The sequence below is a fragment of the Orycteropus afer genome, unplaced genomic scaffold (genome assembly GCF_000298275.1).
Source record: "Orycteropus afer afer isolate SDZICR_OR568_19922 unplaced genomic scaffold, OryAfe1.0 scaffold00325, whole genome shotgun sequence".
Taxonomy (NCBI): Eukaryota; Metazoa; Chordata; class Mammalia; order Tubulidentata; family Orycteropodidae; genus Orycteropus; species Orycteropus afer.
The window spans coordinates 2,042,835-2,056,527 of record NW_006921912.1 but is presented as its reverse complement, the minus strand read 5'-3'; the positions used below and the strand labels follow the sequence as shown (position 1 = coordinate 2,056,527).

Below are 13,693 nucleotides of genomic sequence, written 5' to 3'. Positions count from 1 at the left end.
TGTGTCTGTGTTAATTGGTTTCCCTTTTCTTTGTTGAAGAGGGTCTGTGCAATCCTTCTGCCTAGTCCGCCATCTTGCCCCGCCTCCCCAAATTTGTTATTCTTGACAAGTGACTGAGAGGGTGGAGGGATGGAGAAAGCAGTAGAGTATAGATTACTGAAGAAAGGAATGTGTCACAAAACAAAGCCAATAAAAGGAGAGCTTAGGGACCCTAAGACAAGTTGACTGCTTTTCAGCCATACTAAGGGCTTTCCTGTTCTTACCCCAGGTGTATGTAGCATCTTACTAAGACTGCCCAGAACAGAACAGTCCTGTTCCTGATTAGGTGGTTTGGGGAATTTACCCAAACTGCCCAATTTGCATCCCCCGTTAGAAGAGGGAGTTGGGATAGGTAGAAAAAAGAGTTTGGAATCAGAAGGGCTTGTAAATCAAGGCTCTACCATTTACTGGCTGTGTGAATTTGGGAAAGTAATTTTTCTAAGAGCTCTGGTGGTGCAGTGGTTAAGAACGTGGCTGCTAAACGAAAGGTTGGTGGTATGAACACACCAGCTGCACCATGGGAGAAAGATGTGGCAGTCTGCTTCCACAAAGATTACAGCCTTAGAAACTCTGGGGCAGTTCTCCTCTGTCCTGTAGGGTCACTGTGAGTCAGAAGCGACTCCACAGCAATGGGTAATCTAAGTTTCTTCTTGTTTATAAAATAAGTGTAATAACAGAAACAACAGCAATTGCATTATATAGTTCACAGGATTGTTAAACACAATACACACATCAGTATTATCCCACCCACTGCCACTGAGTCAATTCTGACTCATAGTGACCCTTTAGGACACAGTAGAACTGCCCCATAGGGTTTCCAAGGCTGTAAAACAAATCTTTATGGAAGTAAACTGCCTCACCTTTCTCCTGCAGAGCAGCTGGTGGGTTTGAAACGCCGATCTTTAGTTAGCAGCTGAATGCTTTAACCACTATGCTACCAGAGCTCCTGTTGTGTAGTATAGAGAACTACAGTTGGGCATAAGCCACCTGGGCCCTATTATTGGCTGTATGACTGGGCAGGTAACTTGTCTGTTTGGGGCCCAGATTCCGTATAGGTAAAATGAGGGGGTAGGGCTAGATGATCTTGTTGGTTCATTCCAGCTCTATAGTTCTAGGATTTTACCATCTTGTCCAATGACTGCCCCATCCAGAGACACTCCTGAGACCTCTTTGGTGCTTAGAAGCCTTGCAAAGAAACACAAACATCCTAAGGAGTGTCTTCTGGACAGGATGTTGGTTGGAAACAGGGCTAGGTTTAGCTGAGTAGACAGACAGGCATGTAAGTAAGGTTCTGAGACCCTCAACACCCCAACTGTTTCCTTTCCCTGTCATTGCCTCTGAATTTCTCCCTTTCCTCCTCATTCTTTTTTCACACGCTGCTACTTCTGCAGTTTGTTATTGTTGTTGTTGTTATGTGCCGTGGAGTCGGACCCGACTCATAGCGACCCCTCCTTGGGTTTCTGAGGCAGTGTCACTATGGAAGTAGATTGCCCCATCTTCCTTCCGAGGAGTGGCTGGTGGGTTTGAATAGCCAGCCTTCTGTTAGCAGTCAAGTACCTTAGGCACTATGCTACCAGAGTTCCGGTGCTGCAGTTTAGAGTCAGGGAAACTGTACCTTTCAATTTCTAATTATTCTCCCTGTGCCTGGACAGCCCAGACCAATGCAAGAGGCAATTAAGCTAAAAGGTTAGTTGTGGAGGTCAAAGCACATTTTACTCACTAAACAAATTCAACCCATTTTTTGGAACAAGTGCTTTGTTAAGTAGTGTATACCTCATCTTTGTAAATGGTTGAGGAAAGATCAGTTGGCCATTCTTCACCTCTTTGGGCCTTAGTTTCCTCCTCTAGTGGGACCAGTTGATCTCTAGGGGCCTCTCATTTCTGACATTCTCTGATTCATTACCTGACAGGTATGTTAGAATCATAAAACCTTAAGAGTGGAAGAGTCTTCTCTAATGATTAATACTGCCATAAGTACTAATATTCATTCTGTGCTTGTTATTGAGAGGAATCTTAATTTGGGGAAGATAAAATGGACAAAATCAATTATTTTCAAACATTTTATTAACTTTTTCTTATTTTTTTCCCACAAAATCTTAGATAAAAATGGAAAGAAATGAAATATCGTTCTAACTCAACTGCTTTGGTAGATGAGGTTGGTGGACTAGAGTCCTGCCTTCTTGTCTCGCTTCCTCCCTAATAACTTGGGGAATTACCAGGAAACCCTTTGGCTCTGTGTATTAGACTGAAATCCATTTGCCCGTATGGTCCTTAATGTTTTTTCCAACTTTTACTTTCTGTGATTATTTGGGTAGGATTTTCTACCTAGCAACAGCCAGTTCCCAGACTTGGCTTGATTTGGAAAAGAAAACACTCAAATTTCCCTGAGTAGGCAAATAGGCTTTGATATGTGTGACTTATGGTGGCCCTGGGGGGAAAAAAATCACTGAGCTTCATTAATGGTCATGGTGGTGATCAAACAGCTAAGGAATATCTATCTAACTCCCTTTCTCAGAACCCAGTATGAAGCAGTGGGGTATGCACATGAGAGTAATATATGCAGAGCCATCCTGGGGGTTAGCAAATCTGCAAAATGGCCCCAAGCACCACCTTTGAAGGACTTCTTTTCCTATTTCCTTCTTCCAAGAGGCTGGTCAGTAGCAGTCCTGACCCCAAGGGAAAATGGAAAGGATTCCCTCTTACCCCTTCTAGCTTCTCTGACCCTGTAGCTTCTTTGACCCTCCCTTGAGCTTTCCCTGCCTCCACTCTCTCCTATTCCATAGGAGCCCTAGTAATCATTTTGTGACATATTTTCCGCTCAGTTCCTTCTGCCAATTTAAGCTTGATTTTTGCTGGATTAAAACATTGGGGAAGCTATAGCACAAGGACTTTCCTAAGTCTCACCCTTCTCTCTGGAGAGTCCTGTGTGCCTGTGAACATGGGCATGCACACGATGTGTGCCCCTGAGTCGTGAGGCTGTGCATACACATGATTGTAAGTGAATGCAATGGTCTTTCTCAAAAGCTGACAGAGAGAGCCTTTTGCTGAGCAAGTGTTGTTTCCTAAAACTCCAGCCAAAATTGGAGTCCTGTTAAGTTCAGGGCTCTACAACTTTTCAGGGACACTGAGAACTGGGATAGAAGCCAAAGCAGGACGCAAAAATGAGGAAATGGCTAACAACTATGGTCCAGAGTGGAAATAAAAAAGGAGCTAGGATTATTCAACCTTGAAAAGTGATTAACTTAATCATTGTCCTCAAGTCTCTGAGGCAGCATTATATAGAAAGTCTCTGTTCCCACTGGATGTGAAACAAAAGGAAATTTACATCTCAGCAAGAAGTATCTGTAGATAGGCCTATTAGGTGAACAATAATACTAGGAAGGTATGCATTCATTAGAACAATCAACCATTACAAGATCAAAAGGGCAGCATTTGCCCAGCGATAAAGTTAAGAAGGCAGGAAGGGAAAAGAAAGAAGGATGAAAGGAAATGGTAAACACAGGGAGGAAATCTGAAGAGTGCTGTTACATTGTGGAGATTGCTATGAATGTCACAAAACAAAATGTGTATGAATTGTTGAATGGAAAACCAATTTGTTCTGTAAACTTTCATCCAAATCACAATTAAAAAAAAAAAAAAGTATCAGCCTAAACAATGAATACCATCTGGGTCAGGTTGTCAGGTTCACAGTCCCTCTTCAAGTAGGATTTTAACCAGCTGTTACACTAAGAAGAAACCCTGGTGTCAGAACAGCTAAGTGGTTGGCTGCTAACTGAAAGGTCAGTGGTTTGAACTCTCCAGAAGAATGTGGCAGTCTGCACCTATACTGATTATAGCTGTGCAAAGCCTATGGGGCAGTTCTACTCTGTCACATATGGTCGCTATGAGTCAAAATCTACTTGATGTTTTACGGGTGACACTAAGGAATGCCAAGTTTCAAAGTCTAAGAGTCTACCCACTAATAGTCTCTATCCTTAAATAAATAAAGCTGTTCATTTTCATGTGCCTCCTTTGCTGGGCAAAGGTTTTCTTTTACCAATAGTTACCTTGAATTTATCTTTTAAAAGTGTCAATGAAATGGTGCTAAAATTGTATTCTGTTGTTGTTGTTGTTATTTGCCGTCGAGTCGGACCCAACTCATAGAGACCCCTCCTTGGGTTTCCAAGGCAGTATCACTATGGAAGTAGATTGCCCCATCTTCTAGATATTCTATATACTGCTTACCCATACTCTATAACATCAAGGACTGCAGTTATAGCATATCCTTTTTTATCTGAAGGGTTTATTGTTTTGTTTGGGTCTGTCTCCATAAAGAAGTCCTTCCATCTCTTCCACCAATGTAGGTATCCTTTTCTGACCTTTCTCCAACTATATTATTTTCCTTTTTGGTGTGGTAACCACAGTGACATGTCATAATCCAGGGACAGCACACAGCATGGTTTTTTAAAAGGGAAAAAATACTGTTTTCTCCTTTTGGTTTTTAATATCCATCCTAACTAATGATGCTCTGAGAAAACACCCCCCCCCAACCTATCCTTACTGTATAGGTACATTGCATATATAAATGTTGGAGCTATTGTGTTATATTCTTATACTGCTATTCTGTTGAGACCTACAAGGGTAAGTACATAATCCTGTGGGTAGGGGCTAGGGTCCAGAAGTGAGAAATCATTTTAAGTGTCAATCATTTTAGGGAAGTGGGAGAAAGCCAGGTAACAGAAACTATAAAGAAGGACCTTGGGGACTTTTCATCTACATTCAAAAGTGTATAGATGCTCAGTTATGTGTAAGTATTAAAATGGTACACAGAGATTTATCATGTTTGTGGATTGGAAGACTCACTTTAGTTAAGCTGTCAATTCTTCCAAATTGATTTATACATTTTTTATACAATATTATCAAAATCTTAGTGGATTTGGTAGGAGCTCTGGTGGTGTAGTGCCTAAGGCATTTGACTGCTAACCAGAAAGCTGGCGGTTCAAACCCACCAGCCACTCCTCAGAAAGAAGATTGGGCAATCTACTTCTGTAGTGATATGATATTGCCTCTAAAACCCAAGGAGGGGTTGCTATGAGTTGGATCCGAGTTGATGGTAGTGAGGTTGGCTTTTTTTTGGGGGGGGGGTGAGTGGTTTTGGTATGTGTGTGTGTAAAATGATGAGCTGATTCTAAAATTTATGTGGAAATACAGGAAGCCAAACACAGCTAAAGCAATCTTAAAGAAAGGGAACAATATTGGAGGGTTTACACTAACAGATAGCAATACTTATAAGTCTGTAGTAATTAAAAAGTTTTGCTATTGGTGCAAGAATAGACAAATAGATCAATGGAACTGAATAGAGAGACTCCAAACAGACTTATATATAATTTAAACCAGAGGTGACCTTTAGTGCAGTGGAGAAGATATTTTTTCTTCTTTAAGAAATGGTACTGGTATGTGAGCTGTTGTATGGAAAATGAATTTGCTCTGTAAACTTTCACTCAAATCACAATAAAAATTTTTTTAAAAATGGTACTGGATGTAATTAGTGTCATTGAATTGTACATGCAGAAACAGTTTAATTGGTATATGTTTTGCTGTGTACATTCTCAACAACAAAAAAATAAAATGAGAAAAAAATAGCATTGGTCATCTTGACCCTTACCACACACCTTACACAAATATTACTTTGAGATAGATTGTAGATCTAAATGTGGAAGGTAAAATAATAAAGTTTTAAGAAGAAAGCATAGAAGAATATCTTCATGACTTGAGGACAGGCAAAGGTTTTTTAAACAGGATACAAAAGTAGTAGACATCCATAAAAGAAGAAAATGATACATTAAACACATTAAAATTCCCAGCTTCTGTTTATCAAGAGACACCATTAAGAGAGTGAAAAGGCAAGCTATAGAATGGGAAGAGATGTTTGCAATAAATATATCTCAGAAAGTACTCATATCCAAAACACAATTTTAAAACTCTTACAAATCAGTAATAATAAGAAGATCCAGACAATTCAATAGAAAAATGAGGAAAAGATTTGGAATAGGTACTACACAAAAAGGATATCCAAATGGCCAATAAACATATGAAAAAGTCACTTTATTATGGAAATGAAAATTTAAACCATAATATGATACCGCTCCACATTCACTAAAATGGCTAAAATGAAAAGGAGAAAATATACTTGTAGACTTCTCATACACTGCTGGTAGGAGTGAACTGAGACAACTACTTTTGAGAAGTGTTTGACTGCATTTACTAAAACTAAACATACATAAACTCTACAGCTCAGCAACTCCACTCCTAGGGTATAATCCCAAAGGAAATGCGTATATATGTTCACCAAAAGACATGTACTAGAATGTTTTTAGAAACTCCATTCATAAAGCTCCAAACTGAGAACAACCAAAGTGTCTGTTAAAGTAGAACAGATAAATAAATTGTGATATATTCATACAATAGAATACTATAAAGCAATGAATGAAACAAGTTATAACAGTAACAACATGGATGAATCTTATAAACTTAGTGTACAGAGAAAGAAAACAGACACGAAAGAATGCATACATGAGTCCATTTCCATTTGTATAAAGTTCAAAGCCATGAAAAATCTAATCTGTATTAGAAGTTAAGATAGTGGTAACCCTGGGAAGTGTGGGTTGGTAATAATTGAAATGTTATGGGGCAACTTCTGAGGTGTGGAAATGTTCTATTTCTTGGTCTGGGAGTGAACTATATGTAGTTTTTTTTTTTTTTTTTAAGATTCATCAGATTTCATCCTGATGCTAAATGCATTTTTTCTGTAAGTAATTTTAAATTACATCTTTTTTAAAAAACAAAACAACAACTATAGCACCTATGATGTGGAGGTGGACTTGGGGCAAAAAAGGCTAGAACCTATTGGGTTTTTTGAGGATGAAATAGTTCCAGGATCCCAGAGAGTAAAATTGCAAATAATTTTATCTAGATTTATGGCACACGGTGCTTATGTCTGAGGGTTAATGTCTTAGCCTGCAGAAAAATCTTCTTTTGACTGGTCCATGAATTGAGCTGTAATGAATACAGGAAAGGCTCATTTGTCCACACTTTGGTGTTATTTGTCTGAGGTTAGCTTGGTAGTTGCTATCATAACCACAAGAGAGAAGATAAATCTTTGGGAGTCAGGGCCACACAGTCCAGTCCCAGGTTAGTGCTAATTTTAAAAGATTACATTTCCCAGCCTCCTTTGTATTTATGATGGCCATGTGACTGAATTCTATAGAATTTGATATTTGATTTCTACAGAAATAAATAGAACCAAGTGGAACTAATATGTACTACTTCTAGGCCTGGTCTAGAAAAATCTCCCCTGCATGTTCCTCCATGTTTTTTGTTTTATTTTGTTGTTTTTAAATTTTCTACCTGGCAGAAATGGAGATAAACCTCAGGGTGACCACTGGAAACCTATGATGAAGTTGATAGTGCCTCCATTAACTTGGCCCCTGACAAACTTCATGGAACAGATCTTTCTCCATTCCAGGCTCAGCCTGGGATTGCATTAAACTATTATGTGATCAGCTCCAGGATCTTAAAATTTATTTTAAATTTGCTTATTTGTTACAGAAGCTGACATTTTCCTAACTAACATATTGAGAATGGTAGGAATTTCTTATAGAATCTGCACTCTTACTGCTCTTTAGTCCATACCAGCATAGTGACCTGAATTTACCTCTTACCTATTGTAAGTCATGACTCATATCCAGTAAACATAGTTTATATTTAGGGCTTATATTTAGGGTTTTTTCCCCCCTATATTTATTATGTTATATTTCCCCACACAAAAGATCCTTTGTTATCTTTTGTATTTGCCTAGTTACACTGACTAATAAGGTCTTTCTACATTTTCCCCTTTACTATTTGATGACTGAAAGAGCTTAGTGATATCGTTGACTTACACATTTCATTTTGTGTTTCTTATTCCAAATTCAGTGTCTCTATACCTTCAAGTCTCATTTTTTCTTAACTCATTGCAATATTCACTGAGACTGTGCTCACTAAGGCTAACAGTAACTCCTTAATTGCCAAATCTAATGGACTCTTTTAGGTTGTTGTTATAATGGACCTCTCTGACACACTAGATGATGTTCACTTCTGAAAACTCTCAACTCCCTTGGCTTTCCAGACACCAGTCTTCTAGTTCTACCTCTGTTTCTCTGACTGTTCCTTTAGGGTCTCCTTCATGAGCAATTCTTCCGCTGTCTTCTATAAATCTTGGGATTGCTCAATGTTCCATTTTCTGTCCATTTTTTCCTCTTAGGTGATTTTATCCATTCCCATTTTTTCTTATCTTATTTGCTCCCTCTAATGCCTCATAGCAGACTGAGCTATCTGAAACATACATCCAAATCTGCCACTCCTCAAGTTAAAAAACATTCATCACCTTTCTTTCCACCCAACATTATAGATTATATTCCAGACCCCTTAATATAATTTACAAGACTCTTGTCTAATTCAATCACATTTTCCTCTCCAGAAATATTGAACTGCTCTTCTCCTCTTAAACATATGATGCCTTTTCAAACGATTGCCCTTTGCCTATTTTCCAGACTACCATGCCTACTTCCAATCTTCTCTATTTTTCTCATCCTTTAAAATTTAATTCTGACATTATCTCTGTCATTCTCTCCTTCGGCATCACCATTACCTACTTCCAGCCTGGGTTAAGTGACCTTTCTCTGATTCCTATGCACTCTGTGCGTATCTGACTCATAGTAGTTTACACACTGTATTAAAATGATCTCTGCATCTGCTTGCCCTCAATAAATTGTGAATTCCTAGTGTGTGTGTATATGCATGTGCGTGCATGCACACTCATGCATGTGTGTATGAGTGCAAATGTGTGAATCCACACACATATATATACATATATACACATGCACACACACACATTTAAAATAAGATCAATTCTCCAAGGAATTGGTAGGGGACAATATAGAAGGTAGATGTCTATGGCATGTTGTTGTTGTTATTATTTGCCATCGAGTCGGCCCTGACTCATAGCGACCCCTCCTTGGGTTTCCGAGGCAGTATCACTACGGAAGTAGGATTGCCCAACCTTCCTTCCGAGGAGTGGCTGGTGGGTTTGAACCGCCAGCCTTCTGGTTAGCAGTCAAGTGCCTTAGGCAACCGCCAGCCTTCTGGTTAGCAGTCAAGTGCCTTAGGCACTATGCTACCAGAGCTCCTGTCTATAGCATAGGTGTGAGTTATAGATAAGGTAGTGTTACTTTTCAAGAATTAAGAGGGTCATTGTCTCTAAAACTTCTTTCATCTTCCTTGCTATTTTACACTTAGAGAAGCTAGAGTGTGTGTAGGGGGTGTTGAGGAGTCACAAAGTGAAGATTTCTCCCACCTCCCCAAAGCCCCACTATAATCCCTTGGAAAGAATGCAGGACTGGCCCACGCCAACAAGTCGTTCTATAAGAAATGGCTCAGTGCCATTCATCTAATATACTGAAGGCTGTGGGAGCTCCAAAGTCATACAGCCTTTTGGGGGAGGGAGATCTGGGCTGGAGGCACACGGAATGAAGAAATATATTCAACACTAATGCCTGAATTCACTGACAAGCTTCCCACGACAGCTGAGCTCTCTCCCCTCCTCCCACCCCAAAGGCATTCAGGCCCTCAACTCTCCCCTCCCTCTCCTTTGAAAACCCACGGTCCCTTCTCCAGACCCTTTCTTACCCTTCTGGTCTCCTACCTGTCTGAATCAGAAGAAGGTAGACAAAGGGAGTGAGGCTCAGGGCACTGGAGGCTCTGGACAGGGCTCCCTTTTCTCTCTTCATTTTGGGTGGTGTTCTCCAGCTCTGGTGCAGACAATTAGCATGATTTCTCCACTCTGGGCACGTCCCTTTGTACCACTCAGAGTTCCTCTGCCTGAATACAACTCTGCCAACTTCCCTCTGAATACACAGAGCTCTGTGTATTGCTGGACTTGTTCTTTCCTCTCCCTCAGACCTGGCATTTTCTAGTTTCAAAGCTCTGCACGCCCGGTTTGGAAGAGGGTATCTGTTTAGGACATAATCTCCAATATACGATCCAATCTGGTGGGTCCTGGTGGTTCAGCAGTCCTTTATTAGTCTTCTCTGAGCCCCACTACAAGGTGGAGATGGGGATCTGGGCTAAAGTGGAGGAACTGAGCTGGAATACAGACTAAACTGGACCTTGTGTCCCAATCTATCCTTTTCCACCTCACCTTCTTTGTTCCTGAGAAGGAGGGTCCATGCCAGGGAGAGATCTCAAATAAGCTCTAAAAATGGAGAGAAAAGAAGTTTTAAAAAGCCAGGAAATGAGAGATTCCAGAGAATTGCTGAAGAAATGGAAACCCCCTACTCCACAACAAAGGATGAAGATGAGGAAAATGGCTTGAATTCTATTATTTTCATAGCTGTTCTTATCTTGCTTGGGTTTCTCTCTCCCATCAAAAAATCATATAGATGCTGGAACCTCTTTCCAGAAGTCACTCTTTTCATTCCCTTGACTCCAGCTAGTTGTTTAGAACAAGTAAGAACAAAGATGAAAGTAATGCCCTAACAGCCAGGATCCTGGGGTTTTGTTACCAGCTCAACAGCCTAGCTGCCTCCTTTTTTCATGAGTCTGTGATGAGAAACACCCTAGCTCTACCCTGACCCCTTATTAATACAGCCACACCTTCTCACAAGGGCTATTGTTGTTGTTATGTGCTCATGAGGGGCTATTAGTGGAATGTAATATTGACTGTGTGATCTTGGGATGGTCTCATAACTTTTAAAGCCTCAGATTTGATATCTGTAAAACGGGGGGAACAGGATTCTCCTTATAGGAGTTTTTGGGAGGATTGATGAGAAATCAGGAGAAATTGTTTTACAAACTTCTCATACCTGCTCAGAAAGATTAATTTACAAGGAAGGAAGAATGTGGGAGTGAGTACACTTAGGCCTGCTGGGAAAGATAAGGAAGAATGTGGGGGTTTGTGCCCTCCATCAGGGAGGCCTGAAGGCCTATAAAGAGGGAAAGAAAAACAATGTTAAAGTTTGGTTAAGTTGACTGTTCCTTTAGGCTATTTTACTCTTGCAGGAGGCACTGTAACATTAAGACCATGGTCACTGGAGATATCCTGCTCAACTGGCACAATATAGTATACAAAAACATTGGTCTACAACCTTCTTTGGTGAGTAGCAACTGAGGTCTTAAAACTTTTCAGTGCCTGGATAAAGTGGGAGAACAATGTGGAAAAAAAGTCACAATCATAAAAAAAGACCAGGTTTGCTGGTCTGATAGAGCCTGGTGAGACTATGTATGGTCCTTTCATGTCTGGAGCTGAGCTCACTCCTGTGGCTTCCTGCCAAACAATAGACAGGCATATGGAGTGTTCTGATTACCTAGTGCCACTCTGACAAGAAAAATACCACAAATGGAATGGAACAAACAGGAGTTTATTCTCTTACAGTTCAGGAGGCTAGAAGTCCGAGTTCAAAATTCCAGGCTCTAGGGGCTGGGTGAAAGCCCCTCGACCTTGGGCTTCAGCTCTGCCTCTTGCTCCCAGCCTGCTGAAACTAAAGGCATCTCTTCAGTCAGACAGCTACTGGCTGCTGAGGCTAACAAGCACAAGGTTGACAAATAAAATGGCACAGTCTTGACGTTACCAAGCCACACGGCAGACCATTAATTCAAGTCCATTGTAAGTCCCAAGGTCAGCAAAGCATGGCAGGCTGCTGAACAATGACACGGCTACATGCAAGGTCCAAACATGCCATGTGCTAGAGACCATTACCCAAGGCTTCTGCTTATATACAGGAAGCAGACCACATTCCCTAAGGCAGACCACATTCCCTAAGGCAGCTGCTCATCTGCTCACAGTAGATTCCACCATGGAGTTGATTACCAGTGTCATCATGGAGAATGCTACATCCAGCTGCCCAGCCATTTAACCAGGCCCAGACAAATTGACACACAAACTGAACTACCTACCACATGGGGTGAACATTTACAGCATGTAGATACACTGCTTGGAACAATCAGTTATGGGAGAACAGAAGGGCAGTGTTTGCATAGAAAGATGGGGTGGGGGGAGTACATGGGAGGGAAGGACACAGGGAAGAGGTAACCATGGGGAGGAAGTGGAAAGAGAGCTGTTACATTGTGGGGAATTGCAGTCAATGTCATGAAACAAAATGTGTATGAAATTCTGTGTGGAAAACGAATTTGCTCTGTAAACTTTCACCCAAATCACAGTAAAAAAATAAATAAATAAATAAAGCTTATGGGTGGTCATCAAACATGCAACTATTGGTTTGTCCTCATCTGAAGCAAAGAACAGTGAAGAAAATCAAAGACCCATGGAAACAATTAGTCCAAAGGACTAATGGACCATGAGAACTTCAGTCTATATGACCCTTAGATAAGAAGAACTCAGCCTATATGACCCTTAGATAAGATGGAGCATGGCTACCACTGCCAACCACTCAGGAAGGACCAAAATTGGAGATCCTGGATAGAGTGGGAGAAAAACGTGAAACAAAAATTCAAAAAAACATAATAAACACCAGGATTACTGGTTTGATAGAGACTGGATAAACCCCTAAGACTATGGCCCCTAGTCATCCTTTAGGTCTGGAATTGGACTCACTCTCGTGGCTATCTTTCAGTCAAACAATGGACAGGCCTCTGAGCTGAACAACTACAGGGAGATGCACTCCTTAGAACAATCAACCATGGGAGATCACAAGGCCAGCATTTGCAACGGGAGAAAGCTAAGGAGGCAGGAATGCATAGGCAGGAAAGACACAGGGAGAGGGTGACCTGGTAGGATTTGTAATCAGTTGTCACAAAACAAAATGTGTATGAACTGTTGAATGTAAAATTATTCTACTTTGTAAAATTTCACCCAAATCATAATAAAAAGTTAAAAAAAAAAAATCCAAAATGAAACCAAGCTCACTGCTGTTACGTAGATTCTGACTCAAAGTGACCCTATAAAACAGAGCAGAACTGTCTCATAGGGTTTCTAAGGTTGTAAATCTTCATGGAAGCAGACTTCCTCATTCTTCTCCCCTGGAGCAGCTAATGGGTTTGCTGGCCTTTTGGTTAACAGCCAAGCACTTTAGTCACTGCACCACCAGGACTCCTCTATAAAGGTTACAACCAAGAAAACCCTATGGAGCAGTTTTATTCTGCAACACATGGGGTTACTATGCTGGTTTGACATATCAAGGAGCAGCCTATGTACTAGATCGTAGAGGTTTTCTATAGTATAGATAAATTATCTTTTTGCCTGTAGTGGCTAGAACATGAGGCTTATTGTATGAGGGTCAAAGGAGGATATGATTTTCAGGGAAAAAAAAGCCTGAAGTTTGCCTTTTTTAAGCCTGATGTGTTGTGGAAAGAAAAATGTGATAGAGGAGCATCTGAGAGGGAGCTAAAGTCACACTTCTTTCCTCTGCTCAAGGGATGAACCTGAGGCTCCTTATACCACAAAGAATTTACAAGTATCCAAAAGTTTCCACAAGCTCCCTTGAGGGTACCCAGAGGTGCTGGGAGGGTGAAAAGCCTGGCAGAGGCTGAAGATGGAGCAAAGAAGTCATGATGTACAGGGATTTTAAGACTGGTGGCAATGGCTGGGGCCAGCAATTGCTGTAGGGGGAGCCACTATGTT

General features: G+C 40.7%; 1 protein-coding gene across 1 annotated transcript in view; it reads right to left on the bottom strand.

The window, feature by feature from the left end:
* The window catches only part of HEPACAM (hepatic and glial cell adhesion molecule), a 25,584-nt gene extending 15,739 nt beyond the window's left edge, over positions 1–9,845 (bottom strand). The window contains exon 1 of the mRNA XM_042782450.1: positions 9,761–9,845. Within this exon, the coding sequence (XP_042638384.1) occupies positions 9,761–9,845 (85 nt within the window). The remainder of the gene's footprint in view (positions 1–9,760) is intronic.
* Between the last annotated feature and the right edge of the window lie 3,848 nt (positions 9,846–13,693).